The 27,138-nt window shown below is 43.0% G+C and overlaps 1 protein-coding gene across 5 annotated transcripts in view; it reads left to right on the forward strand.

Annotated features, from left to right (window-relative positions):
- Positions 1–13,940: 13,940 nt before the first annotated feature.
- slc6a11a (solute carrier family 6 member 11a) overlaps positions 13,941–27,138 on the forward strand; it is a 30,370-nt gene continuing 17,172 nt past the window's right edge. For 2 of the 5 annotated variants that reach the window (XR_011035418.1, XM_068315352.1), the window contains exons 1-4: positions 18,068–18,386; positions 18,730–18,914; positions 19,409–19,543; positions 25,538–25,678. Coding sequence is in view for 4 of the 5 variants with exons in the window: in XM_068315352.1 (XP_068171453.1) it covers positions 18,379–18,386; positions 18,730–18,914; positions 19,409–19,543; positions 25,538–25,678 (469 nt within the window). In the remaining variant the exon portion in view is untranslated. Of the gene's footprint in view, positions 14,931–15,004; positions 15,043–18,067; positions 18,387–18,729; positions 18,915–19,408; positions 19,544–25,537; positions 25,679–27,138 lie in introns of those variants that run through there. The other 3 variants (XM_068315353.1, XM_068315355.1, XM_068315354.1) reach the window with 3 other exon arrangements.

The following is a 27,138-nucleotide window of genomic DNA, read 5'->3' on the forward strand; positions in this document are numbered from 1 at the left end:
TTTTCATGAGACAGACAGGACATGTGCTTTGGTCCACAAATTGACACCTTGTACACTGTCTCCTGTGTCCATTTGTTGTTGAACGCAGAATAAACCCCCACCTGAGCTATTGCCACCACATGAGTTCCAGAGTGTGATTAATGCAGAGAAGACATACATCGGTCACATTGGTGCCGTGACTCGTCGAAGACTGTCGGACCGGGTTGGTGTCTTCTCATGACTGCATCACTGGAGCTGTATTCCTTCGTGGTGGACTCTCAGCTTAATTATTAATATTATACGAGTGGGAACTTTGTTATCACAAAACAAAACATGAGCTCTGGTCAGTCTGGTGAGTTTGATGGAACCCCTGTTAGTTGGGGTAAGGATATTGCATGTGGGTTAAATCTCACACCTGTCCCATTTTCATTACATGAGGATCAAAGGAGGGATGAAACATGTATAGTTATTGATCCTGTGGACAGTCCTGTTGAATATGACAATGTATCCTCACCACATGATCAGTCTATGCATGGGTTACATCCACCTCAGTGCGCTAGCACCTCCGCCCAAAACCCTATCCCTGATGAAGTGAGATTTGCTGAACAAATGAACACTGTTGTACAACAGATAGGACAGCAGATAGCAAATAGTATTATGACACACTTCACATCGACCCCTGCATCACACCTCACATCAACCCCTGCAGTTACGGTGCACGCGGCCCATGGAGATGCATGCAGGAAGGAAAGCTCTCTGCCCAGCCAGACACTAGACCTCTCCCAGGTCCAACTGGTCACTCAGAGGCAAGTCAAAGAGCCACCTCCATTCAGAGGGGAAAGCTCAGATACAATAGCTGTTGATGAATGGGAGGACTTAATGAGAACCTACATTAGGAAGAGCGATATTCGGGTTGAACATCAGGCTGAGGAGATTCTCATCCATCTGAGGGGCAGGGCAAAGGATGTTGTGCGATTTGGAATAAGGAATGGTGAGATTGATGTGCAGCAGAACCCACAGGCCATCTATTTACTCCTGCGTAGACATTTCAGTTCTAGCCACTGCTCCTCTGTTCCCCTAGCTGACTTTTATTCCACCCTGCCAAAAGACCAGGAGGATCCATACGAGTATTGGCTTAGGTTGAACAGAGCTGCTGATGTTGCTGCCAGTTGTCTGAATGCACAGGGAAAGTTGTTCGACAACCCTTCTGTTGAAGTTACACGTATGTTCATCAGGCACTGCCCCAGCAGGGACTTGGCCCTTACCTTTAGGTCCAAGACAGTTGATAAGTGGTCAACTCGCGAGGTTCAGGAAGTGTTAGATGAATATCATCTGGAAGGTGGACTTAGGTCCTCGCCTCAGTTGTATAACAGAGTCAACTTGAATAAAATTGAGGTGAGCCCTAATGCTACTTTCGACGCAGGCATACCTGAACAGAAAACAACTGTGAGTCAAGATAACCCTACCCTTGAGAAATTGATAGGCATGCTAGAGAAAGTGTTACTTCAGGGCCCGGTTCGTGCACGGGCAAATAGAAGGCCAAATAGCAGCAACAAATATCCGAGGATTGAGGGCTTGAATGACATACCTTGTTCTATATGTAAAGACAGCTCTCACTCTGCCTTCACGCACTGTCGAGAAGGAGGGCTGTGCTTCCTGTGTCACCTGCCTGGCCATTCAAGACTTAACTGCCCAGAAGGCAAGCGTCCCCATTCCCGTGGCCAGCAGGGAAACTGAATGATCTGCGTGCAGGGGAGGACAACGCAGATCAAGTGAGTGAGCCTCCCACCTTAACAGACACAGATTATGAGACATTGTGCATGGCCTTCAGCAGTGCAGGACCATCTAAGAAAACTGTGATTTTCCAAGATCTGCAGAGACTCTCAAATACTGATAGCCTCTTCTACACGGATGTGACTACAGATGATGGACATGTCCTCAGGGCATTAGTGGACAGTGGTTCAATGGCATGCACTATAAGTGTGACTGCAGACACAGAGCTCTCACAGTCGACCCCTAACACTGAGAAGAAGTCAGCTGAGGGTTTCGTCATTGTTGGCTGTGGGGGTAACCTGGTCACACCTACTTCAATGTATGACCTCACTGTATCCGTTTATGGCCACAAGATGATAATCCCAGTTCTTGTTGTGCCAGGCCAACGTGATGATATGATTCTGGGCAGCAACGTCATCAGGTGGCTCATTACACAGACAAAGATGATTGTGAGCAGCCGGAGCACAGCATCTCCTGCGAAGAGTACTTTGAGTGATGGTTTGCCCCATCTAATGTCCCTGTTGTCCTTCTCAGGTGAATGTAATGGCACGGCGATGCCGCTCAGAGTTGGAACTGCTAAGCTCAAAAGGTGTGTAACTCTGAAGCCACTGTCTGAACATTTAGTGTGGGCTAAACTACCAGCGTTTGACGTCTCAGCGGTAGGTAGCACAGTCATGGTTGAACCCACCCAGTCTAAGACTAGGCCTGCACAAATTCTGGTGGGCAGAGTTGTCACTCCCTTATGGGGGGATGGCTATGTCCCAGTTAAGATAGTAAACCCTACTGATAAGCCACTGACACTTAGGAGAAATGCAAAGGTTGCGGATGTGTCCCATTGTCTTTCTGTGCAGGACATGCCAGAACCAGATCGTGTCCAGTCCAATACACAGTACACACAAGTCTCGTCACCTGCACCACGGTCAGAAGCTGAAATGTCAGCTGTTCTGTGTGACATGGGCCTGCAGGAGTTGGACCTCTCATCCTGTGAGATCTCCCTTGAGTGGAAGGAGAAATTGTTGCAGATCATTGAGCAGTATGAGTCAATCTTTTCAAGGCACAAAATGGATTGTGGTGAAGCAAAAGATTTCGTGCACAGAATCCGCTTGTTAGATGATAAGCCTTTTAGACTTCCATACAGGCGGGTCCCACCATGCCATTATGACAAGCTGCGGACTGCGCTGAATGAGATGGAGGAGCTGGGGATAATACGCAAGTCTCAGAGTGAGTACGCATCTCCCCTTGTCTTAGTTACCAAACCCAATGGTGACCTTCGCATTTGCAATGACTTTCGGTGGCTGAATGCGAGGACAGTAAAAGATGCTCATCCCCTCCCTCATCAAACTGACGCCCTCGCTGCGCTTGGTGGCAATGTGCTGTTCTCCACCATGGACCTCACATCAGGGTTCTACAATGTCAGGCTACATGAGGATGACAAGAAATTTACAGCTTTCTCCTCCCCATTCGGTCTTCATGAATATAACCGAATGCCCCAGGGCCTGACGAATAGTCCAGCTACCTTTATGAGAATGATGATGTCTATCTTTGGCGATGAGAACTTCACAAGCCTGCTTTGTTACTTAGATGACCTCATGGTGTACGCCCCATCTGAACAGGTGGCACTAGAGCGTCTGCTGATGGTCTTCTCACGTCTGGCTGCAAACAACTTGAAGCTCTCGCCTAAGAAATGTCACTTTCTCCGCAGGTCTGTTAAGTTTCTAGGACACATCATATGTGCAGATGGTATTAAGACAGACCCAAGTAAAGTTGAGGCCATAAATAATGTGCAGGAGACAGACTTGATGGAGTCCGATGGGATGACTCCATGTGCAAAGAAAATCAGATCCTATTTGGGGATGGTTCTTTACTATCACCATTTCATTAAGGGATGTTCTGCTAAAGCCAGGCCACTGTTCAACCTCATCGCTGAGCCTTCAGCACCGCACAAGAGAAGGGGCGGCCATACACCCAAGTTCAAAAAGGGCCATGTGAAACTGTCTCCGGCAGACTGGACAGATGAGTGCAGAGACGCATTCAGAGCTTTGAAACATGAGCTTGTGCAGAGTGTGACGTTGGCCCATCCAGACTTCAATACACCGTTCATCCTTGCAGTTGATGCTAGCTTTGATGGCCTCGGAGCTGTCCTATCACAGTTGCCCCCTGATGGGAAGATTGCTAGACCAGTGGCGTTCGCCAGTAAGACGCTCTCACAGTCTCAACTGAACTATCCAGCACACCGGCTGGAGTTTCTGGCTCTAAAATGGGCAGTGTGTGACAAGTTCAGCCACTGGCTGAAAGGTCGGAGCTTCTCCGTCTGGACAGATAATAATCCGTTAACATACATCTTAACTAAACCGAAGTTGGATGCATGTGAACAGAGATGGGTATCGAAGCTTGCAGCATACAGTTTTGACCTGAACTATGTCCCTGGCACAAAGAATGTAGTCGCCGATGCACTGAGTAGAGAACCATTTGTCAGGTCATGCATGAGCCACCGTCTGGTGACTGAACCCTACTCTTTGCTGCTGAACCAAGTGAATGGTATGGTGGATAGTACAGTTCAAGATGCTTTCAGATGTACTAATAACTGCCAGCTGGTTGTTGATCAGTCTGGGGAAGGAACCGACATCACCCCACCTGCATCTCAGGGTTCCCTCTCTTCGCGAGAAGTGTCAGCCGTGCTTGATGCACATGAGTCTGGTGGTGTTTGCCAAGTGAGGGGTACAGGTCCGACAATCCCTCAGCTTGCCAGAATTGATCAGTCTACCTCTTTACCTAAGAGTGAACTAGCTAATATGCAGGAGCAGGATGCTGTCTTGGGCAGGGCTCTCTTTTATGTCCAGCGTCACTGGAGGCCAACTAGGCGTGAGCGTGCTGATGAGTCTCGCAGTGTGTTGAAACTGTTGAGGCATTGGCCCAAACTCTCTATCTTGAACGGCATGTTGTACAGAGTTAAGAAGGACAGGCAGATGAACATGGCAATACACCAGTTTGTTGTTCCAGATTCCATGAAGGTTCAGGTCCTCCAAGGATTACATGACTCAGCTGGTCATCAGGGGCAAGCTCGAACACTTTCTCTCGCGAGGCAGAGGTTCTTTTGGGTGGGGATGGAACAGGACATCATCAACCATGTGAGGAACTGCTTCCGCTGCATTGTCGGGAAGACCCCAGAGCCTCGCGACCGTGCTCCCCTGGAGAGCATTTGCACAACGGAACCTATGGAACTAGTCTGCATTGATTTTTGGACTGCTGAACAGACTGATAAAAAGTGCGCGGATGTCCTAGTGGTCACAGATCACTTCTCCAAGTTGTCCCACGCGTTCCCCTGTAGAAATCAGTCAGCGAAGCAGGTTGCCCGTCGTCTATGGACTGACTTTTTCAGCATTTATGGATTCCCCAGACGCATCCATTCAGACCAAGGGGCCAACTTTGAGAGTCGACTCATTAAGGAACTCCTCGAGATGACTGGTGTTGAGAAATCCCACACCACCCCGTACCATCCTATGGGGAATGGCGTTGTTGAGAGATACAACAGGACTCTTGGAAGCATGATCAGGACTCTGCCATCGCAGTGCAAGGCTAGGTGGCCGCAAATGCTACAGATGCTGACCTTCTGTTACAATTGTACTGAGCATGAGACCACAGGCTTTGCCCCATTCTTTCTCATGTTTGGGAGGATTCCACGTCTGCCTGTTGATGTTGTGTTCCAGCATGCCCTCCCCAATTGTGCCGTCGTTGACCATGGCAACTTTGTTTCTCAATTGAGGCGAGACTTGTCTGAGGCTGCACGCATTGCCCAGCAAAACAGTAGGGTAGCACAGGCTCGTCAAGCTGAGAATTACAATCGCAGGGTGAAAGGATCTCCACTCATAGTGGGTGACAGAGTCCTGCTTGCTAATCGTGGTCTGAAAGGGGTGAAGAAAGTCGCAGACAAATGGGACTCTACAGTTTATGAAGTGGTTTCTGTGAAGCCTGGAATAAATGTGTACTGCATCCGTGACCCTGTTTCGTCTAAGGAAAAGGTTGTTCACAGAAACTTGCTCCTCCCTGTGAGCTTTCTCCCCATGGATGATGATAGTTTTGAGGCAAGCCGCTCTTTGGTGGCTGAAAGTGAACAGAGTGGCCCTGTAGTTCCTGTTGATGTACAGGACAGTGAGACAAAGACGATTAACTGGCTTCTGCAATTGGAGAATAGGAGTGATTGTGATGAAATAGCCAGCCAGTCTGACTGTTCCTCTGCTGGAGCTGTGGGTGCCCCATCGTCTGAGGTTGAAATGGCTGTAGTCCCCCACTCTTTGGGTGAAGTCTCTGTTGCCTCAGATATTCCGCCAGAGACTGCACAGTCCCCTTCTTCTACCCCCCCTCCTGGATGCGCAATACCCCAGGATTCACCTTCCCAGCCCTTGGCTGAAGCAGCACAACAAGTCCACTCCCCTCCCCTTGACATTGACATGAAGACAGATAACTCACAACCACACGCAGCTGACATGCAGACAGGTTATCTCACGCATGACCAAGTGTTGTCTTCACAGCCACGTCCACGTTGTACTAGGACTGGTAGAGTAGTTAAGCCGCCTGTTCGACTCATTTGTGACATGAATGAACAAATCATTGATGACTCAGTGTCAATATCAAGTGTTGATACTGGTTTTCTTTCATGAAGAAAATGTTTTCTGGCTAGATTGATGATTTAGTTTTGTTACTATTTTTTTTACATGTATTGATAGTTGCAAGAAGTATTTTCTAGTTGAGTTGACTCGTTATAGAGCATTGGTTATGAACTGAAAGGTGTATATGGCATCTTTTGTGTCTTATATTAGTGAGGTGATCCTTGCTGATTTAATTCCAAGTGGAAAGTTTTTTTAACTGACTTGAACTTTGGTTGCTCTTACGTGTCGGCTGCATTCTTTAACTGAAGACTTGAATTTTGAATTTTGGAGTTTGTCTGTGCCCCGATTTAGCAGGATTTTAGGGGGGTGTATGTAACATAGTTGAATAAGTTGTAGTTAAAATCCCGCTAAAATGGGGAAACTACGCCATCTACTGTTCTACATGTTTGCATCATGCCTGCTTCATGTTAGCGAAGCATGATGGGAAATCCTCAGTACGCTGGAGGATTTTCATGAGACAGGTAATGTCCGTGCGTCTGTGGACAAAATAAATTATAATTTTGAAAAGCACTTAACAGTTCATCTGGGATACATGCCTGAAAGGAAACACCATTAGACTAACTCTGTTTCATTTTGTGTTAGGTCAAACATTAACTTTGTGTACATTGTTTCACTTGTAAAGAACGTGTCCAGTACAGTTAGCTAACAGGTGGTATCGGTGTTTCCCCAGACAGGACATGTGCTTTGGTCCACAAATTGACACCTTGTACACTGTCTCCTGTGTCCATTTGTTGTTGAACGCAGGTATGTTGCAAGTGTTATAATTTAATGTGTATTTCTTATTGCAAGTTCATGTGATTTGGTTAAATAAGCTAAAATAATATAAAAAGATGGTAACAGTTAATGGTGGAAAAATATGCTACGTTTATTTTGTATTTTATTTTTTTAAGAGGAAATGAGATTTGCTTTGGTCATCTGGCTGTATAAAAATCACTTTACGATCACTAAATCATATACGTATAGTATAGTAGCCTATATGGGAAATCCTCAGTACGCTGGAGGATTTTCATGAGACAGACAGGACATGTGCTTTGGTCCACAAATTGACACCTTGTACACTGTCTCCTGTGTCCATTTGTTGTTGAACGCAGAATAAACCCCCACCTGAGCTATTGCCACCACATGAGTTCCAGAGTGTGATTAATGCAGAGAAGACATACATCGGTCACATTGGTGCCGTGACTCGTCGAAGACTGTCGGACCGGGTTGGTGTCTTCTCATGACTGCATCACTGGAGCTGTATTCCTTCGTGGTGGACTCTCAGCTTAATTATTAATATTATACGAGTGGGAACTTTGTTATCACAAAACAAAACATGAGCTCTGGTCAGTCTGGTGAGTTTGATGGAACCCCTGTTAGTTGGGGTAAGGATATTGCATGTGGGTTAAATCTCACACCTGTCCCATTTTCATTACATGAGGATCAAAGGAGGGATGAAACATGTATAGTTATTGATCCTGTGGACAGTCCTGTTGAATATGACAATGTATCCTCACCACATGATCAGTCTATGCATGGGTTACATCCACCTCAGTGCGCTAGCACCTCCGCCCAAAACCCTATCCCTGATGAAGTGAGATTTGCTGAACAAATGAACACTGTTGTACAACAGATAGGACAGCAGATAGCAAATAGTATTATGACACACTTCACATCGACCCCTGCATCACACCTCACATCAACCCCTGCAGTTACGGTGCACGCGGCCCATGGAGATGCATGCAGGAAGGAAAGCTCTCTGCCCAGCCAGACACTAGACCTCTCCCAGGTCCAACTGGTCACTCAGAGGCAAGTCAAAGAGCCACCTCCATTCAGAGGGGAAAGCTCAGATACAATAGCTGTTGATGAATGGGAGGACTTAATGAGAACCTACATTAGGAAGAGCGATATTCGGGTTGAACATCAGGCTGAGGAGATTCTCATCCATCTGAGGGGCAGGGCAAAGGATGTTGTGCGATTTGGAATAAGGAATGGTGAGATTGATGTGCAGCAGAACCCACAGGCCATCTATTTACTCCTGCGTAGACATTTCAGTTCTAGCCACTGCTCCTCTGTTCCCCTAGCTGACTTTTATTCCACCCTGCCAAAAGACCAGGAGGATCCATACGAGTATTGGCTTAGGTTGAACAGAGCTGCTGATGTTGCTGCCAGTTGTCTGAATGCACAGGGAAAGTTGTTCGACAACCCTTCTGTTGAAGTTACACGTATGTTCATCAGGCACTGCCCCAGCAGGGACTTGGCCCTTACCTTTAGGTCCAAGACAGTTGATAAGTGGTCAACTCGCGAGGTTCAGGAAGTGTTAGATGAATATCATCTGGAAGGTGGACTTAGGTCCTCGCCTCAGTTGTATAACAGAGTCAACTTGAATAAAATTGAGGTGAGCCCTAATGCTACTTTCGACGCAGGCATACCTGAACAGAAAACAACTGTGAGTCAAGATAACCCTACCCTTGAGAAATTGATAGGCATGCTAGAGAAAGTGTTACTTCAGGGCCCGGTTCGTGCACGGGCAAATAGAAGGCCAAATAGCAGCAACAAATATCCGAGGATTGAGGGCTTGAATGACATACCTTGTTCTATATGTAAAGACAGCTCTCACTCTGCCTTCACGCACTGTCGAGAAGGAGGGCTGTGCTTCCTGTGTCACCTGCCTGGCCATTCAAGACTTAACTGCCCAGAAGGCAAGCGTCCCCATTCCCGTGGCCAGCAGGGAAACTGAATGATCTGCGTGCAGGGGAGGACAACGCAGATCAAGTGAGTGAGCCTCCCACCTTAACAGACACAGATTATGAGACATTGTGCATGGCCTTCAGCAGTGCAGGACCATCTAAGAAAACTGTGATTTTCCAAGATCTGCAGAGACTCTCAAATACTGATAGCCTCTTCTACACGGATGTGACTACAGATGATGGACATGTCCTCAGGGCATTAGTGGACAGTGGTTCAATGGCATGCACTATAAGTGTGACTGCAGACACAGAGCTCTCACAGTCGACCCCTAACACTGAGAAGAAGTCAGCTGAGGGTTTCGTCATTGTTGGCTGTGGGGGTAACCTGGTCACACCTACTTCAATGTATGACCTCACTGTATCCGTTTATGGCCACAAGATGATAATCCCAGTTCTTGTTGTGCCAGGCCAACGTGATGATATGATTCTGGGCAGCAACGTCATCAGGTGGCTCATTACACAGACAAAGATGATTGTGAGCAGCCGGAGCACAGCATCTCCTGCGAAGAGTACTTTGAGTGATGGTTTGCCCCATCTAATGTCCCTGTTGTCCTTCTCAGGTGAATGTAATGGCACGGCGATGCCGCTCAGAGTTGGAACTGCTAAGCTCAAAAGGTGTGTAACTCTGAAGCCACTGTCTGAACATTTAGTGTGGGCTAAACTACCAGCGTTTGACGTCTCAGCGGTAGGTAGCACAGTCATGGTTGAACCCACCCAGTCTAAGACTAGGCCTGCACAAATTCTGGTGGGCAGAGTTGTCACTCCCTTATGGGGGGATGGCTATGTCCCAGTTAAGATAGTAAACCCTACTGATAAGCCACTGACACTTAGGAGAAATGCAAAGGTTGCGGATGTGTCCCATTGTCTTTCTGTGCAGGACATGCCAGAACCAGATCGTGTCCAGTCCAATACACAGTACACACAAGTCTCGTCACCTGCACCACGGTCAGAAGCTGAAATGTCAGCTGTTCTGTGTGACATGGGCCTGCAGGAGTTGGACCTCTCATCCTGTGAGATCTCCCTTGAGTGGAAGGAGAAATTGTTGCAGATCATTGAGCAGTATGAGTCAATCTTTTCAAGGCACAAAATGGATTGTGGTGAAGCAAAAGATTTCGTGCACAGAATCCGCTTGTTAGATGATAAGCCTTTTAGACTTCCATACAGGCGGGTCCCACCATGCCATTATGACAAGCTGCGGACTGCGCTGAATGAGATGGAGGAGCTGGGGATAATACGCAAGTCTCAGAGTGAGTACGCATCTCCCCTTGTCTTAGTTACCAAACCCAATGGTGACCTTCGCATTTGCAATGACTTTCGGTGGCTGAATGCGAGGACAGTAAAAGATGCTCATCCCCTCCCTCATCAAACTGACGCCCTCGCTGCGCTTGGTGGCAATGTGCTGTTCTCCACCATGGACCTCACATCAGGGTTCTACAATGTCAGGCTACATGAGGATGACAAGAAATTTACAGCTTTCTCCTCCCCATTCGGTCTTCATGAATATAACCGAATGCCCCAGGGCCTGACGAATAGTCCAGCTACCTTTATGAGAATGATGATGTCTATCTTTGGCGATGAGAACTTCACAAGCCTGCTTTGTTACTTAGATGACCTCATGGTGTACGCCCCATCTGAACAGGTGGCACTAGAGCGTCTGCTGATGGTCTTCTCACGTCTGGCTGCAAACAACTTGAAGCTCTCGCCTAAGAAATGTCACTTTCTCCGCAGGTCTGTTAAGTTTCTAGGACACATCATATGTGCAGATGGTATTAAGACAGACCCAAGTAAAGTTGAGGCCATAAATAATGTGCAGGAGACAGACTTGATGGAGTCCGATGGGATGACTCCATGTGCAAAGAAAATCAGATCCTATTTGGGGATGGTTCTTTACTATCACCATTTCATTAAGGGATGTTCTGCTAAAGCCAGGCCACTGTTCAACCTCATCGCTGAGCCTTCAGCACCGCACAAGAGAAGGGGCGGCCATACACCCAAGTTCAAAAAGGGCCATGTGAAACTGTCTCCGGCAGACTGGACAGATGAGTGCAGAGACGCATTCAGAGCTTTGAAACATGAGCTTGTGCAGAGTGTGACGTTGGCCCATCCAGACTTCAATACACCGTTCATCCTTGCAGTTGATGCTAGCTTTGATGGCCTCGGAGCTGTCCTATCACAGTTGCCCCCTGATGGGAAGATTGCTAGACCAGTGGCGTTCGCCAGTAAGACGCTCTCACAGTCTCAACTGAACTATCCAGCACACCGGCTGGAGTTTCTGGCTCTAAAATGGGCAGTGTGTGACAAGTTCAGCCACTGGCTGAAAGGTCGGAGCTTCTCCGTCTGGACAGATAATAATCCGTTAACATACATCTTAACTAAACCGAAGTTGGATGCATGTGAACAGAGATGGGTATCGAAGCTTGCAGCATACAGTTTTGACCTGAACTATGTCCCTGGCACAAAGAATGTAGTCGCCGATGCACTGAGTAGAGAACCATTTGTCAGGTCATGCATGAGCCACCGTCTGGTGACTGAACCCTACTCTTTGCTGCTGAACCAAGTGAATGGTATGGTGGATAGTACAGTTCAAGATGCTTTCAGATGTACTAATAACTGCCAGCTGGTTGTTGATCAGTCTGGGGAAGGAACCGACATCACCCCACCTGCATCTCAGGGTTCCCTCTCTTCGCGAGAAGTGTCAGCCGTGCTTGATGCACATGAGTCTGGTGGTGTTTGCCAAGTGAGGGGTACAGGTCCGACAATCCCTCAGCTTGCCAGAATTGATCAGTCTACCTCTTTACCTAAGAGTGAACTAGCTAATATGCAGGAGCAGGATGCTGTCTTGGGCAGGGCTCTCTTTTATGTCCAGCGTCACTGGAGGCCAACTAGGCGTGAGCGTGCTGATGAGTCTCGCAGTGTGTTGAAACTGTTGAGGCATTGGCCCAAACTCTCTATCTTGAACGGCATGTTGTACAGAGTTAAGAAGGACAGGCAGATGAACATGGCAATACACCAGTTTGTTGTTCCAGATTCCATGAAGGTTCAGGTCCTCCAAGGATTACATGACTCAGCTGGTCATCAGGGGCAAGCTCGAACACTTTCTCTCGCGAGGCAGAGGTTCTTTTGGGTGGGGATGGAACAGGACATCATCAACCATGTGAGGAACTGCTTCCGCTGCATTGTCGGGAAGACCCCAGAGCCTCGCGACCGTGCTCCCCTGGAGAGCATTTGCACAACGGAACCTATGGAACTAGTCTGCATTGATTTTTGGACTGCTGAACAGACTGATAAAAAGTGCGCGGATGTCCTAGTGGTCACAGATCACTTCTCCAAGTTGTCCCACGCGTTCCCCTGTAGAAATCAGTCAGCGAAGCAGGTTGCCCGTCGTCTATGGACTGACTTTTTCAGCATTTATGGATTCCCCAGACGCATCCATTCAGACCAAGGGGCCAACTTTGAGAGTCGACTCATTAAGGAACTCCTCGAGATGACTGGTGTTGAGAAATCCCACACCACCCCGTACCATCCTATGGGGAATGGCGTTGTTGAGAGATACAACAGGACTCTTGGAAGCATGATCAGGACTCTGCCATCGCAGTGCAAGGCTAGGTGGCCGCAAATGCTACAGATGCTGACCTTCTGTTACAATTGTACTGAGCATGAGACCACAGGCTTTGCCCCATTCTTTCTCATGTTTGGGAGGATTCCACGTCTGCCTGTTGATGTTGTGTTCCAGCATGCCCTCCCCAATTGTGCCGTCGTTGACCATGGCAACTTTGTTTCTCAATTGAGGCGAGACTTGTCTGAGGCTGCACGCATTGCCCAGCAAAACAGTAGGGTAGCACAGGCTCGTCAAGCTGAGAATTACAATCGCAGGGTGAAAGGATCTCCACTCATAGTGGGTGACAGAGTCCTGCTTGCTAATCGTGGTCTGAAAGGGGTGAAGAAAGTCGCAGACAAATGGGACTCTACAGTTTATGAAGTGGTTTCTGTGAAGCCTGGAATAAATGTGTACTGCATCCGTGACCCTGTTTCGTCTAAGGAAAAGGTTGTTCACAGAAACTTGCTCCTCCCTGTGAGCTTTCTCCCCATGGATGATGATAGTTTTGAGGCAAGCCGCTCTTTGGTGGCTGAAAGTGAACAGAGTGGCCCTGTAGTTCCTGTTGATGTACAGGACAGTGAGACAAAGACGATTAACTGGCTTCTGCAATTGGAGAATAGGAGTGATTGTGATGAAATAGCCAGCCAGTCTGACTGTTCCTCTGCTGGAGCTGTGGGTGCCCCATCGTCTGAGGTTGAAATGGCTGTAGTCCCCCACTCTTTGGGTGAAGTCTCTGTTGCCTCAGATATTCCGCCAGAGACTGCACAGTCCCCTTCTTCTACCCCCCCTCCTGGATGCGCAATACCCCAGGATTCACCTTCCCAGCCCTTGGCTGAAGCAGCACAACAAGTCCACTCCCCTCCCCTTGACATTGACATGAAGACAGATAACTCACAACCACACGCAGCTGACATGCAGACAGGTTATCTCACGCATGACCAAGTGTTGTCTTCACAGCCACGTCCACGTTGTACTAGGACTGGTAGAGTAGTTAAGCCGCCTGTTCGACTCATTTGTGACATGAATGAACAAATCATTGATGACTCAGTGTCAATATCAAGTGTTGATACTGGTTTTCTTTCATGAAGAAAATGTTTTCTGGCTAGATTGATGATTTAGTTTTGTTACTATTTTTTTTACATGTATTGATAGTTGCAAGAAGTATTTTCTAGTTGAGTTGACTCGTTATAGAGCATTGGTTATGAACTGAAAGGTGTATATGGCATCTTTTGTGTCTTATATTAGTGAGGTGATCCTTGCTGATTTAATTCCAAGTGGAAAGTTTTTTTAACTGACTTGAACTTTGGTTGCTCTTACGTGTCGGCTGCATTCTTTAACTGAAGACTTGAATTTTGAATTTTGGAGTTTGTCTGTGCCCCGATTTAGCAGGATTTTAGGGGGGTGTATGTAACATAGTTGAATAAGTTGTAGTTAAAATCCCGCTAAAATGGGGAAACTACGCCATCTACTGTTCTACATGTTTGCATCATGCCTGCTTCATGTTAGCGAAGCATGATGGGAAATCCTCAGTACGCTGGAGGATTTTCATGAGACAGGTAATGTCCGTGCGTCTGTGGACAAAATAAATTATAATTTTGAAAAGCACTTAACAGTTCATCTGGGATACATGCCTGAAAGGAAACACCATTAGACTAACTCTGTTTCATTTTGTGTTAGGTCAAACATTAACTTTGTGTACATTGTTTCACTTGTAAAGAACGTGTCCAGTACAGTTAGCTAACAGGTGGTATCGGTGTTTCCCCAGACAGGACATGTGCTTTGGTCCACAAATTGACACCTTGTACACTGTCTCCTGTGTCCATTTGTTGTTGAACGCAGGTATGTTGCAAGTGTTATAATTTAATGTGTATTTCTTATTGCAAGTTCATGTGATTTGGTTAAATAAGCTAAAATAATATAAAAAGATGGTAACAGTTAATGGTGGAAAAATATGCTACGTTTATTTTGTATTTTATTTTTTTAAGAGGAAATGAGATTTGCTTTGGTCATCTGGCTGTATAAAAATCACTTTACGATCACTAAATCATATACGTATAGTATAGTAGCCTATATGGGAAATCCTCAGTACGCTGGAGGATTTTCATGAGACAGACAGGACATGTGCTTTGGTCCACAAATTGACACCTTGTACACTGTCTCCTGTGTCCATTTGTTGTTGAACGCAGAATAAACCCCCACCTGAGCTATTGCCACCACATGAGTTCCAGAGTGTGATTAATGCAGAGAAGACATACATCGGTCACACATATCAACCCAGTGTCTTCATTTGAGGACAGTCTGTATTTCTTTGCTTACTTGATATAAAGGAGTTTTGGAAGTTCCAACATATTTTTATTCCCATTTTATGCAAATGTTCTGAAAATCATTACAAAAATCTAAAAATTGTTAACTTGGGTTAAAATGGGTTAAGATGTAAACCTTGACCTGCTGAAAAAAGGACAATACCATAAAAGGAAGATGGTTTTACTCTTGTGACATTATACCATACATGGTGCATTGCTGATATTCTCATCCCCAATCCTTTAGGACAAATATTTAGAGACAAATAATTTTCGATCACAATCCCACACCACTTCAGTTCTCAGGGTGAATAGTTTTTGATATTACAGGCTGCTCAGCAATCAAACACGTTTTTATTTATCTGAGATAAAAGAGGCTCTTCATTACAACTTGAAGAATGAACTTTCCTTAACAAAGAACTAAACGTTGTGTGTAGTAACAATACTTCTACAGTCCAGCCCAGCAGCTGTGTTCTCACGTTAATTCAAAGTAGATTGTCATGTTTATGAGATGTATAGCTGTGTGAATCTCAACAATCATGGTATTCTTTATTCTTGGTTCCCTTTTTTAAATTACCTAAATCTGAAACCACATGATTTTAATTAATGACTTTTGCAGTTGAGTATAAATTTCCTTTGAGAAATCTATCTTCCAGCATGTCAACAGTTATGATGTTATGTACAGAGAGCATAGTCCATGTTCCCACTAGTCAAATGCAGGAAATTGTAAATACTTGTATTTCTTAGAATATATCTGATTTTGAGTTTATATATCTTTTTCTATGTTTGGTTATTAAGTTGTTGTGTCTAAAGGGGAGGTTCCGAAATATAACAGAGCTTTAACTGTTTCTACTTCACATCACATCTCAAGGGTTTTCCCCTAACGAAAACACTGAATAATTAATTTTGTTGTAACAGAACACAGGTAGCTAGCTGTAGAATGCGTTAAGCTCACTGGCGTCATGATACTCGCTCTACGGTTGGTTATTTGAGAGTTGTAAGTTTGCCTGACGACCAAATGAAATATGATAATCTGAATTTTCCAGTTTCCCTGGGAGTTTTGACTACAAACAATACACAGTGGTAGGTTGGAGCAGGGATGAGCATTTATATGAAAAGAGACATTCTGAGAACAAATTACTAATTATGAACCAGACAAAATAGAATTAGCAGCGTTTCATTGAAATGTACTGCAAGTTGACCGCTATGCCTATCCAGTAACAGCTTGTGCTCCTCATCATTTATGGGTTAAACTTTCATGCATTGCAAGAGAGTGTTTTTATTATACCAAAAACTTTTTTCTCATGTCATACTCAACTGTTGAAGTTTATTTTTGGTTTACAAGTTGTTATTAATGTATGATGTAAAAATGGTCACTCCTTACAAATCTACAGAAAATTATCAACACACTTGCCAACTCCAATTTAAGATTATGAATCACCTCTAAAAAAAAACCATTATGTTCCTAGAAGTAGAGAGAGTAACCAGGTAGTGATGACGTTAAAGGAGAATTTATACGGTAAAGAACCGGGTGTTTCCATTAGAAGGTGGTAGAGATCAAAAACAGGTTGTATTGTGTAAAGATCACGGTGCCTAAAGTGTCTACAACCGTTGAATGATGCGTGAATAGGTGATGCTGAGTCGATAATAAGAGTTATTATTTTACACAACTCTGCTGTTTTGTATAGTATCTTTCAAAACAGTAGTATACTGTCCTTCACTGATAAGGGAAAATAAAAGAAACAAGTTCAAAGTCTACAGATGTAAAACATGTTTTGAAAATGTTTTGAAAACAATACATTAAATGGTAGACATAATTTATTAAAAATTCAGCTGTGGACATTTGGTAAAAGAGAGGTTTTAAAAACTCGAAGGAAAAGTTCTAGTTCATCCAGTAAACTACTCCAGGGGGTTGGGGCCCTGATGACAAAAGCTCTGCTACCCTGTTCAGCTTTGATAGTGCCATGAGTCAGCCATATCACGGCTGAGTCACGCCATATCTTAACATCTTGCTTGTGTCACAAAGTTCCCTCATACAATGCTGCAAAAAAGTAGATGTAGATAAATGAATGTGTGTAATGAGATAGAGGCTTAAATGTGTATTAATAGGATACACACAAAAGAAGGAAGGCAGAGCTTGTTGCTGGTATGATGTGGGTTTTCACTGATTCCAATGGCCCTCTTCCAATACTTGTGTTGGCAAATATTAAAGTTTGGTTAAAAAAAATAAGTTCATGAACTTGTTTTTAGAAAGTTGTATTATCAAAGCTTTGAGACTCAGGTCAGACAAGCAGCAAAGCTGGTTGCGAGAAAAGAGCAAAGGTGGTACAAAGGGTTCATATTTATAGCTAGACAAACAGGTGCTTAGCAGAGACGGGCGGTGGGGGGCTGTCTAAAACGGTCATACATCCGCTTTCTCAGAAAGTGCATGAAACATAAATCCACTCAAGAATTGTGGAGTTCTGGTTTCTCTGAGACGGTGACACTGGCAGCCTAAGCAAGATGCCCCAGGTGCAAACTCCACAAATGTCATGTAGATGTGCTATATCTAGTTGTATGATCTTATGCTAAACAATTTAGCATCACATGACCTAACAATGAAAGATTTACCATAAGTTGTAGTTTAATGCTACATGTGTCTGTTAGTGTAGTGTATGTCTAGTGGTATGTCCTGTTTTGTTTTTGTTTTTTCCTGGTGTTTGGCTGAGCAGTGGATATGTGCAATTAAAGTATCTATCTATGTATCTATCTATGTATCTATCTATGTATCTATCTATGTATCTATCTATCTATCTATCTATCTATCTATCTATCTATCTATCTATCTATCTATCTATCTATCTATCTATCTATCTATCTATCTATCTATCTATCTATCTATCTATCTATCTATCATCTGCCTGCTTCCCTGCCTACCTGTCTGTCTATTAGTAACTTTTTGATCAGGGAACTTCAGCCTGAGGCTGCTGACATAACAGAGGTAGCTCAGCTGATTTGGTTTAGTTGTTACCCACAGAGCTAATCTGAGTGGTTCAAGCAGCTCCTGTCTCAGTGGAAAAATACAGCAGAGAGGTGTAGACCTTGGGGCTATATCATAGCCAAACAGGGTTTTTATTGAAATATTTAGTTGTTTTTATTTTTTTGGAGTAGTTCAGTTGCGGACCAGTTTAACAAGATGTTCAATTAGACAAAGAGGGCAAGAGGAAACATAATTGCTTTTGCTCTGGACCTGCTAATGAAATGTCCTTTGTGTAGTGAGTCTGTGAAACACGCAGCTGAGGGGAATACTCATCAGTTTGTTGTAAGCAACTCCTGGAGTAAAGCGCTTACCGATGCAGGGGTAAGTACTTCACTATGTTTTTGTTTCACACTAGGCAGCAAATTGCATCTCTGTGTTGTAATTCTAAATTCATCCTTCTGATAAACACTTGCCTGTGGAAACGTCCTGAGAATTTTGCATATGTAAGTCTAACTAATAAATGGATATATAATACAAACATATACAAGCTTATGAAGTTTGCTGAACTTCATAAGCTAGTTTAACATGAGACCTAGTTTGTCTCATGTTAAGAGAAAAACTAGGTAGTTTTGTCTCTTAACATGATCCCAAGCCTCACTCGTTTGTCTGGTCAGATTTCCTTGTCATTTGTTCTTCATCTATTACTGTTCATAACCACGTCAAGGGAATTCTGCAGTGGAAACAGCATTGAGATGCCCTCTCAAGATAACAACCGGCTGAAGAAGACTCAGCTGTTAGATCGTGGACAGTGGGCAAACAAACTGGAGTTTTTGCTGGCTGTGGCAGGGACACTGGTTGGACTGGGAAACCTCTGGAGGTTCCCCTATTTGTGCTACAAGAATGGGGGAGGCAAGCATGATTTCTATTAAAAGACAATATTGCTTTAGTATTTTCTCTTCAGCATAGTCAAGCAGCTGCACTGAATTAAATGTCTATATCTATGTTGTCAGAAATACGGACAAAAACACCTTGAATAATAAAGAATTTAAATGATACAAAAATTACTACTTTTTCCCTTAGTAAGTGAATGTAAAAGGACAAAGGAGTATTGTTGTTTGTTCCATCTGGAATCTGGCATCTAATAATGTAACATGTATTTTATAAATTAACTTTGACATTTTTGGAACTTTGAAAAGTAAAATTATAAATCCGAAAATAAATACTATAATATTGTGTCTGACCAAATACCAGAAGTTGGAATGCAACATCACAATGAGTATAAATGTTTGTCTGAAACCTTTTCCTCCGCACATAAAATGAAGGGATGAAGGAAGGAATTTCATGAGAGTCCCCTGAGGGAAAAGTATTTTGAAGCACTTTTCACTCTCTTGTTATTCTTATAGGTGCCTTTTTGGTTCCATATGTTTTATTTCTGCTTACCTGTGGTATCCCAATGTTCCTCCTGGAGACTGCCATGGGACAGTTCACATCTCAAGGATGCATCACCTGCTGGAGGCACTTCTGTCCCTTGTTTGAAGGTTAGTGTTTAATCGCAACTTCAGTTTTTCCATTAATTTTATTTGTTAATCTTTACTTCCAACAAATGTTATCTTGCAACATTTTGAGCACAGAAAAAACAATGCTTCAATATTTAAGGAAGCAAAAATCAGTTTGCTGGCTGCAAAAATGAAACATTGACAGGAAAAAATTGTTTACCTGGGGTCGAGTCAGTTCAGCAGTTTGTTATAATTTTTAAAACAGTAAACATACTACTTATTATGTCAGACTGTACTTGACCTGACATCATTTATATGAAAGTAAGTTCTTTACATTAAGCAATCCGTTAGATATATACAGTGGTACCTCTACTTACAAAATTACCGTATTGGCCCAAATATAAGACGACCCCCTCTTTTTCAAGACTCAAGTTTGGAAAAAAGACTTTTTGAACACCAAATTTAATTTTTATACAGAAAATATCTCCGTACATTACACTCTGTGACACCATATTTCACAGCCGCTTTGCAATAATTTGAAGACTGCCTCATTTATCACCATCATCTTGAAGTTTGCATCATTACTTCTCCTCAGCTGCCGATTAACCTGGCCGATCTTCGACCCACTTATCTCCAGATGGTCGCTACGTTTCTCCATTTTCTGTTTATCTCTTCTCTTATTTTCTTCTGTTTTCTTTCTTACCACTGTTTTTATTTTTCTTCTTCGTGCTACCGCTATTTTTATTTTTCTTCTTCATGACAGGGGTTCGCTTTTGCCTGGGGAGTTAAGTTCAGCATTCGCTTTAAAGATATCTGGCGCCATCTATCGTTGTGAATGGGTATAATGTCTAGACCCCTAATGTAAGACGACCCCCACTTTTCAGTCTTATTTCAATGCAAAAAACACCATCTCATATTCGGGCCAATACGATAATTGGTTCCGAAAGAAATAACGTAAGTAGAGACGCGTTTTCCATCCAAATGCCCTAATCCGTTCCAAGACCCCCAAAATTCCGACATAAATATTTTAGAAAGCATAAAAATGCATCAAAACATGTAACAAATACATGTTACGATTAGATTATTACACGATAAATGAGAGTTGCGCATAACGTAATAAACAAAGAATAGAGTAAAGAATAAAAATGATGGTCATTTAACTTTTAACTGCTGTCCCCATTGTTTTTTGCCCTCTTTGGCTCATGCGCTCCTATCTCACGATGCCGAACAACAGAGTGAATTCCAGTCCTCCTTTTGAACTTCTCCAACCACCCACACGATGCCTTAAACTCCATAAACTTCCTTTTGTTTTAATAACGTGGCGATTGTAGATGCATCACAGCTATATTCTTTGGTGAGATCAACCAAATGCATACCTTTTTCATGCTTTTCTATTATCTCTTGCTCTGTTTGTACGGACAAAATAATGCTTTACTTCGTCTTTTCTTTTCCTCTTTTCTCTGTCACTTTCTTGGGGTCCATAGTGAATACGTACTCAAAAAGTTATTATATTTGCGCAAAACTATCAGAACACCTCACAGGTGGAGTTCTAAATGCCGACTTCATAAGCACCGATCTAGTTCCACACAGAGGTGGAGTGGCATCCCTCTTAGCCAATGGGATGCCAGGAAGATAAGTAATGGGTAATAGCCAATGGCAGAGCAGCTATGAGAATGTTGCATTCAGGAACCTGTGGGAAATTTGAGTATCAGCCGATACTGTGTTTTTACATTACGTAAGTTGAAATTTCTTTCGTAAGTAGAGGTAATATTTTCCTGCTGAGAAATTTTGTAAGTACAAAATTTCGTACGTAGAGACATTTGTAAGTAGAGGTATCACTGTATGTCAATATTAATTTTCACATTTTCCTTAAGCCACTCACTCAATATTGCCATCTACTGGCACAAAAGAGAATTAAATAAATACACACTGGGGTTGGCTACTGATGTGGTCCAAAATATGTTTTGTTTTTTCTTTTCTCTGATAAATACAAGACAATGTTTTAATATTCACATTACAATTAATCATGAACAATATCTTCAGCAAAAATGTTTATTTGTTTTTATATAGTGTCATTAAGTTTAACAGACCTGACACAACCTTATTTACACACCTAGTGTAAAATGGATGTCATTTGTTTTTTTAACGGTCTTCAGCCAAAATTATCTTAGAAACTTATTGTGGAAAGGAGGAAAGGATCAATGAATGCAACTGGCTGACTGTTACAGTCCATTAGACTTTAAGAGAAAATGCAGTCCTACAGAAGCACAAGGCAGTGTTAACTACAGGCCGCTCCCAAGATGCAGAGGGTTGTGGCAGGAACGTAATCCAGCATGACACTTTGTCAAACAAATAAGATCATTCAATTCCATACCAGACCGGCCGTGGCCCGGGTTAACAATGTCCGCCACCAGTGCCTTTAGCTCACAGGACATTGATGGAAATTCAGCTACTGTGGGCTGAAAGAGAGGTGGACAGCGGATTCTCAGGCAGAAAGAAAAGAGGAAAGGAAAATGGCAACTTTGAATGTGGGGTTTATAATAGGAAGCGCTAGAGACATGAAGATCAGGAGGAAGATAGATTTACTGTGTGTACAGGAGAACAGGTAGAAAGAAAATAAGTCCAGAAGCTTAAGAGCAGGATTCAAATTAATTTTCTATAGTGTTGATAGCAAGAGAAATGGAGTCAGGGTCACTTTAAAACAAGTTAGTTAAGAGTGTCTTGGAGGTGAAAAGAGTGTCAGATCAAGAGATAAAGGTGAAATTTGAAATTGAGGATGTGTGTATAGTATGATTAGTGGTTATGCCCCACAGGTTGGATGTGAACTGGAGGAGAAAAAGAAATTCTGGACAGAGGTCGAAAAAGTTAGTTGGAGCATTCCAGAGATAGAGATGGTGTGTGGTTGGTGCAGATATTAATGCAAATGTTGGGGAACGAATTAGAAGGTTTGTTTTGGATCCAGGAAAGGAACTTGGAGGGGTAGATGCTGGTAGACTGAAAAAAGGATAGGCATAGCTAAAGTGAACACTTTCTTTCAGAAGAGGCAGGAGTATTTTGATGACCAACAAGAGTGTAAGTAGAAGCGTTCAGGTAGATTCTATTTTGGGTAGATGATGTCATCTGAAGGAGGTAACTAACTATAAATGAAATGGTTGGAGAGAGCATAGCTACACAGCGTAGGATGGTAGTGTGTTAAATAAAATTGGTGTTATGGAAGAAGCTTAAGAAGATAAAGGCAGACCAGAGAACCATGCGATTGAAGCTGATAAAGGAAGAATGTTGTGCGAATTTTAGACAGAAGGTGAGACAGGCTATAGGTGGACAGGAGAGGCCCCCAGATGATTGGACCATTACAGCCAAGGTGACCAAAGAAACAGGCAGGAGAGTACTAGGGATGTCTTCTATTAAGGAAATGGGAGAAGGAGACTGGGTGTTGGAACCCTAAAGTACAGGAAACCATACAAGGATGGCAGTGGCTCGGAGGTAGAGCAGGTCGTCCAATGATTACAGGATTGGCGGTTCGATTCTCGCTCCCCTATAGTCACTTGTCGTTGTGTCCTTGGGCAAGACACTTTATCCTCCTTGCCTCCAGTGAGGTGCCCACTAGTGTGTGAATGTGTGTGATTGTTCCGGTGGTGGTCGGAGAAACCGTATTTGAAGATTGGCAGCCATGTCTCCGTCCGTCTGCCCCAGGGCAGCTGTGGCTACACGCAGTCTACCATCACCAAGTATGAATGAGGAGTGAAAGAATAATGGATCTATTCTAAAACATCTTTGAATTTCCAGAAAAGCGCTATATCAATCTAATACGTTATTATTATTAGGAAAGAGGCTAGAGAAGAAGAGTTTGGATACTGACAGGACCAAGGAGACGAGACGAGAATACATTGAGATGTGACGTATTGCCAAAGTGAAGAAGGCAAAGGCCAAGCAAGAGACATACTGTATAATGATGTGTATGCTAGATTGGACACTTCAGAAGGGGATTGAGATGGGAAGGATGTGCAGCAGTTAGGGGGATTAATGATTGAGATGGAAATGTGTTAACTGGTCCCAGCCATGTATTGAGTAGATGGAAGGAATACTATGAGGAGTTTATGAATGAGAAAATGAGAGAGAAGGTAGAGAAGAAGATGCAAGTGTGGTGGACCACGAAGTAGCAAAGATTAGCAAGACTGACGTTATAATGGCACCAAAGAGGATGAAGAACAGAAAAGCAGTTGGTCAGGGTGACATTCCTGTGGAGGTATGGAAGCATTTAGGAGAGGTCTCTGTGGAGAGGAAGTCTGGACTGGCAGAGAAGAACGTTAGTATAGTACAGGATGTGTACTAAGGTGGTAGAGCAGTGGTGAGGTGTGCTGCAGGTCTGACAGAGGAGTTCAAGTTAGAGGTGGGACTGCATCAGGAATCAGTTCTTCGCCCCTTCCTGTTTGCAGTGTTGATGGACAGGCTGACGGCATTAATAAGAGGAGTGGAGAAGGACGAGTGACGCTACAGGGAGAAGGAACTGCAAAGGTGGGGGACTTTAAGTACTTGGGCAATGGTGAGTGTGGTAAGGAGGTGAAGAAACGGATCCAAACAGGCTGGAACAGGTGGATGAAAGCTAGGATGATATGGAAATGAATGACACCCTGTGGCGACCCCTGACGGAACAAGCTGGAAGGAAAAGTATAAAAATTACAGCAAGAAAAGTTTCTCATTAAGTTCATGAAATAACATCTGAAAGCAGCAGCCAGTCAAGCAAAGGAAAATGACTTTGAAGGCAAAACCTCTGAAGAACTGTTAGCTACTTCTGTACAAAGGAGCTCAGTGTGTTAAGAAGATTTTTATAATAAGAGACACAAAATGGAAATAAAATAAAATAGAGTGACAGCAAAAGTATTAAGGTGACAGTTGAAGGCACAATAAAATGCATCTGTAACATCAATACTATACATCAAGAGCAATGTTCAGTATTTCACTTGACTCTATATATCAATAAAGACTGAAGACAAAATGTGTGTGTTGGGGAACAGGTGGGTGACTTTCCCAGGATGCCTTGAGACAGTATATTTTAGGATAACCCTAATTTTTGAAGTATTTAGGACTTTAACTGGTATTGGCGGTTTTGTAGTGGTTGGTTAATTAGAGATGTTTACATAGAAAATCTATAAAGACTGTTTGCACCAATGTTTTTACTTGTTTAAATCCCTTCCATGGCCACAGGTATACAAAATCAAGAATATAGGCATGCAGAATACTTCTACAAACATTTGTGAAACAATGGGTCGGTCTCAGGAGCTCAGTGACTTCCAGCATGGTACACTGATAGGAAACCACCAGTTCACTAAGCAAGGTCCATACAGAGAGTTAATGAACAAATTTGTTGTTGAAGAACTTCACTGGCTTGCAGAGTCCTGACCTCAACCTCACAGAACACCTTTGGGATGAATTAATACAGAGTCAGGCCTTCTCATTCAACATTCATATTTGACCTCATAAATGCCTTCCTCGAAGAATGATTAAAGAAATCCAATAAACACACTCTTAAACCTTGTGGAAGCTATTATAGCTTCAAAAGGTGGACTGACATCCAGTTAAATCCTTTGTATTAGGAATTGGATACAACTGAAGTTCGGTGAGCGAAAACGTTTGACGGATTGTGGATGTGAACCATCACAGGATCGGCTCCCGACCTGCTCTTATCATTTGAACCTGCCATAGCTGATTGTGCTTGTTGTATTTAATATTAAGTGTTGTACCCACTAACTCAACACCTAACCCCATTCCACATTAAGCTGCTTTAATGGTACAAAAATAGAAAGAAAACATGGAGATGTGCACCACAGACATCCCTCCAGGTGTATGCAATTCATATTTCAAGTGCATAGACTATTCAACAAAGCAAACAGAGTGAAAGGAGGGTTCACATTGAAGATACCACATACCTCTAGAGTAGCAACTCAAATGCAACCATTCTAGAGAGTTGATCTTTAGTTGCAATCCAACATGTTATACATGTCATACATACTTTTCCAATGTTATTTGTCTCCCCAGGGATCGGTTATGCAACTCAGGTTGTGATTGCATATGCTGCCGTGTCATACATCGTAATCCAGGCTTGGGCCTTTTTCTACTTGTTCTCGTCCTTCAGCGTTGAGGTTCCATGGGCCAGCTGCAAGAACACCTGGAACACGGGTACACATTCCAACATAAATAAAGATTTAGTGTGTGCACGACATCCACTACCTAGTACTCGCTAAATTCTTTTAGCTCCAGGCATTCAATAACAGGAGGATTAGAGAAAATTCTATGAGTTTAGATTTGAATGAGAAAATGTTTAACCCTTTCCTCCCTGAAAGTCATCTGGGGCTGCTGCCCTGCACATGATTTCCCCCATGTGTCCAGAGCCAGTCTGACTGCAACTTGAATAAATACTAAAAATTACTAACCAAATTTTAAAATATAAAAAAATTGAAATATTTAACCAGCACATAATTTCAGTAAAATATTGTTTTTAAAGTTTTTATTGAAAGATGGTATAAATTGGTTGTCCTGTTATGATTGTCTGTTGGTAGAGAATGGTTGAAAGAGGGAGACTGGGGATGGGATGGTTTGGGGCAAATCTGAGCCTGCATACCATTCTCTAATAAGCTGTCCAACCTTTCCTGAGATACAATATCATTTGTTCTCAAACCTTCAAATTCTGTGCTACTGATATCGCCTGAATCGACCACACACATCTTGTTTAATGCCCTTGTTGTAAGATTTGCCTGTAGAGTAATGTGAATACAATGCCTAAGGGCAGGATGAAGGAGAAAGGGTTTGAATAAAATTGTTCGCATTTTTCAATCATAATTTCAGTCAAAATTTGTCGTGAGTTCACTTGGCTGAGTGAACTCATTAATTTTTCTTTGCAGAGAGTCTGTTACATTTCAAAGTACTGAACTAGAATCACTGCCTCACAGATGCTTGTCCATAAGTTACAACTGAAAGATTTACTAAAAGGTATAAAAAGGGATGATCCCAGTTTTCAAGTGGGGTTGTGAGTTATATAGTCATGTGTCACCCACAATATATGTATGGCGTTCAGTACACCTTTACTTTAGAGAGACAGAGTAGTACAGACACACTAACAAATCAGTGAACAGTGTGAGCAGCAAAAGCTAAAGGAAGATAAAGAAAAGAAGGCTCATTCACAAAGAAGTCAACCAGTAGCAAATGTGTCAGCAAATGTAGAATGTTTAAAATGCTTTATCATGCTGTCAAGCTGCCCTTTCAGCAATATTTTCTCATCCATGGAACCTTTGAATTACTCAGCATGGTGACTATGGTACACATTGAAAGAAAGTCAGCTTTTTAGGTCAGAGTTTCCATGTAAATGTAGTTAAAGAGTCGATTGTGTTTTAATTTGGCAGAATTTACATTATCATTATTTGTCAAATTCTATGTAGGTGTCCACATGCTTGGGTAAAAAAACCCCAACATGATTTCCTAATACATGATACACAATGTCCTTTGGGATCAATAAAGTATTTGTCTATCTAGCTCTCTATCTATTATTTGATGTAACATCATAGCCATGGTAGAAGATTGCGATTCAAATAGTTTTTTCCGTCTAAAACAGGATATATTACATTTTAATTTAAGCAGCACGA

The sequence above is a fragment of the Antennarius striatus genome, chromosome 5 (assembly GCF_040054535.1).
Source record: "Antennarius striatus isolate MH-2024 chromosome 5, ASM4005453v1, whole genome shotgun sequence".
Taxonomy (NCBI): domain Eukaryota; kingdom Metazoa; phylum Chordata; class Actinopteri; order Lophiiformes; family Antennariidae; genus Antennarius; species Antennarius striatus.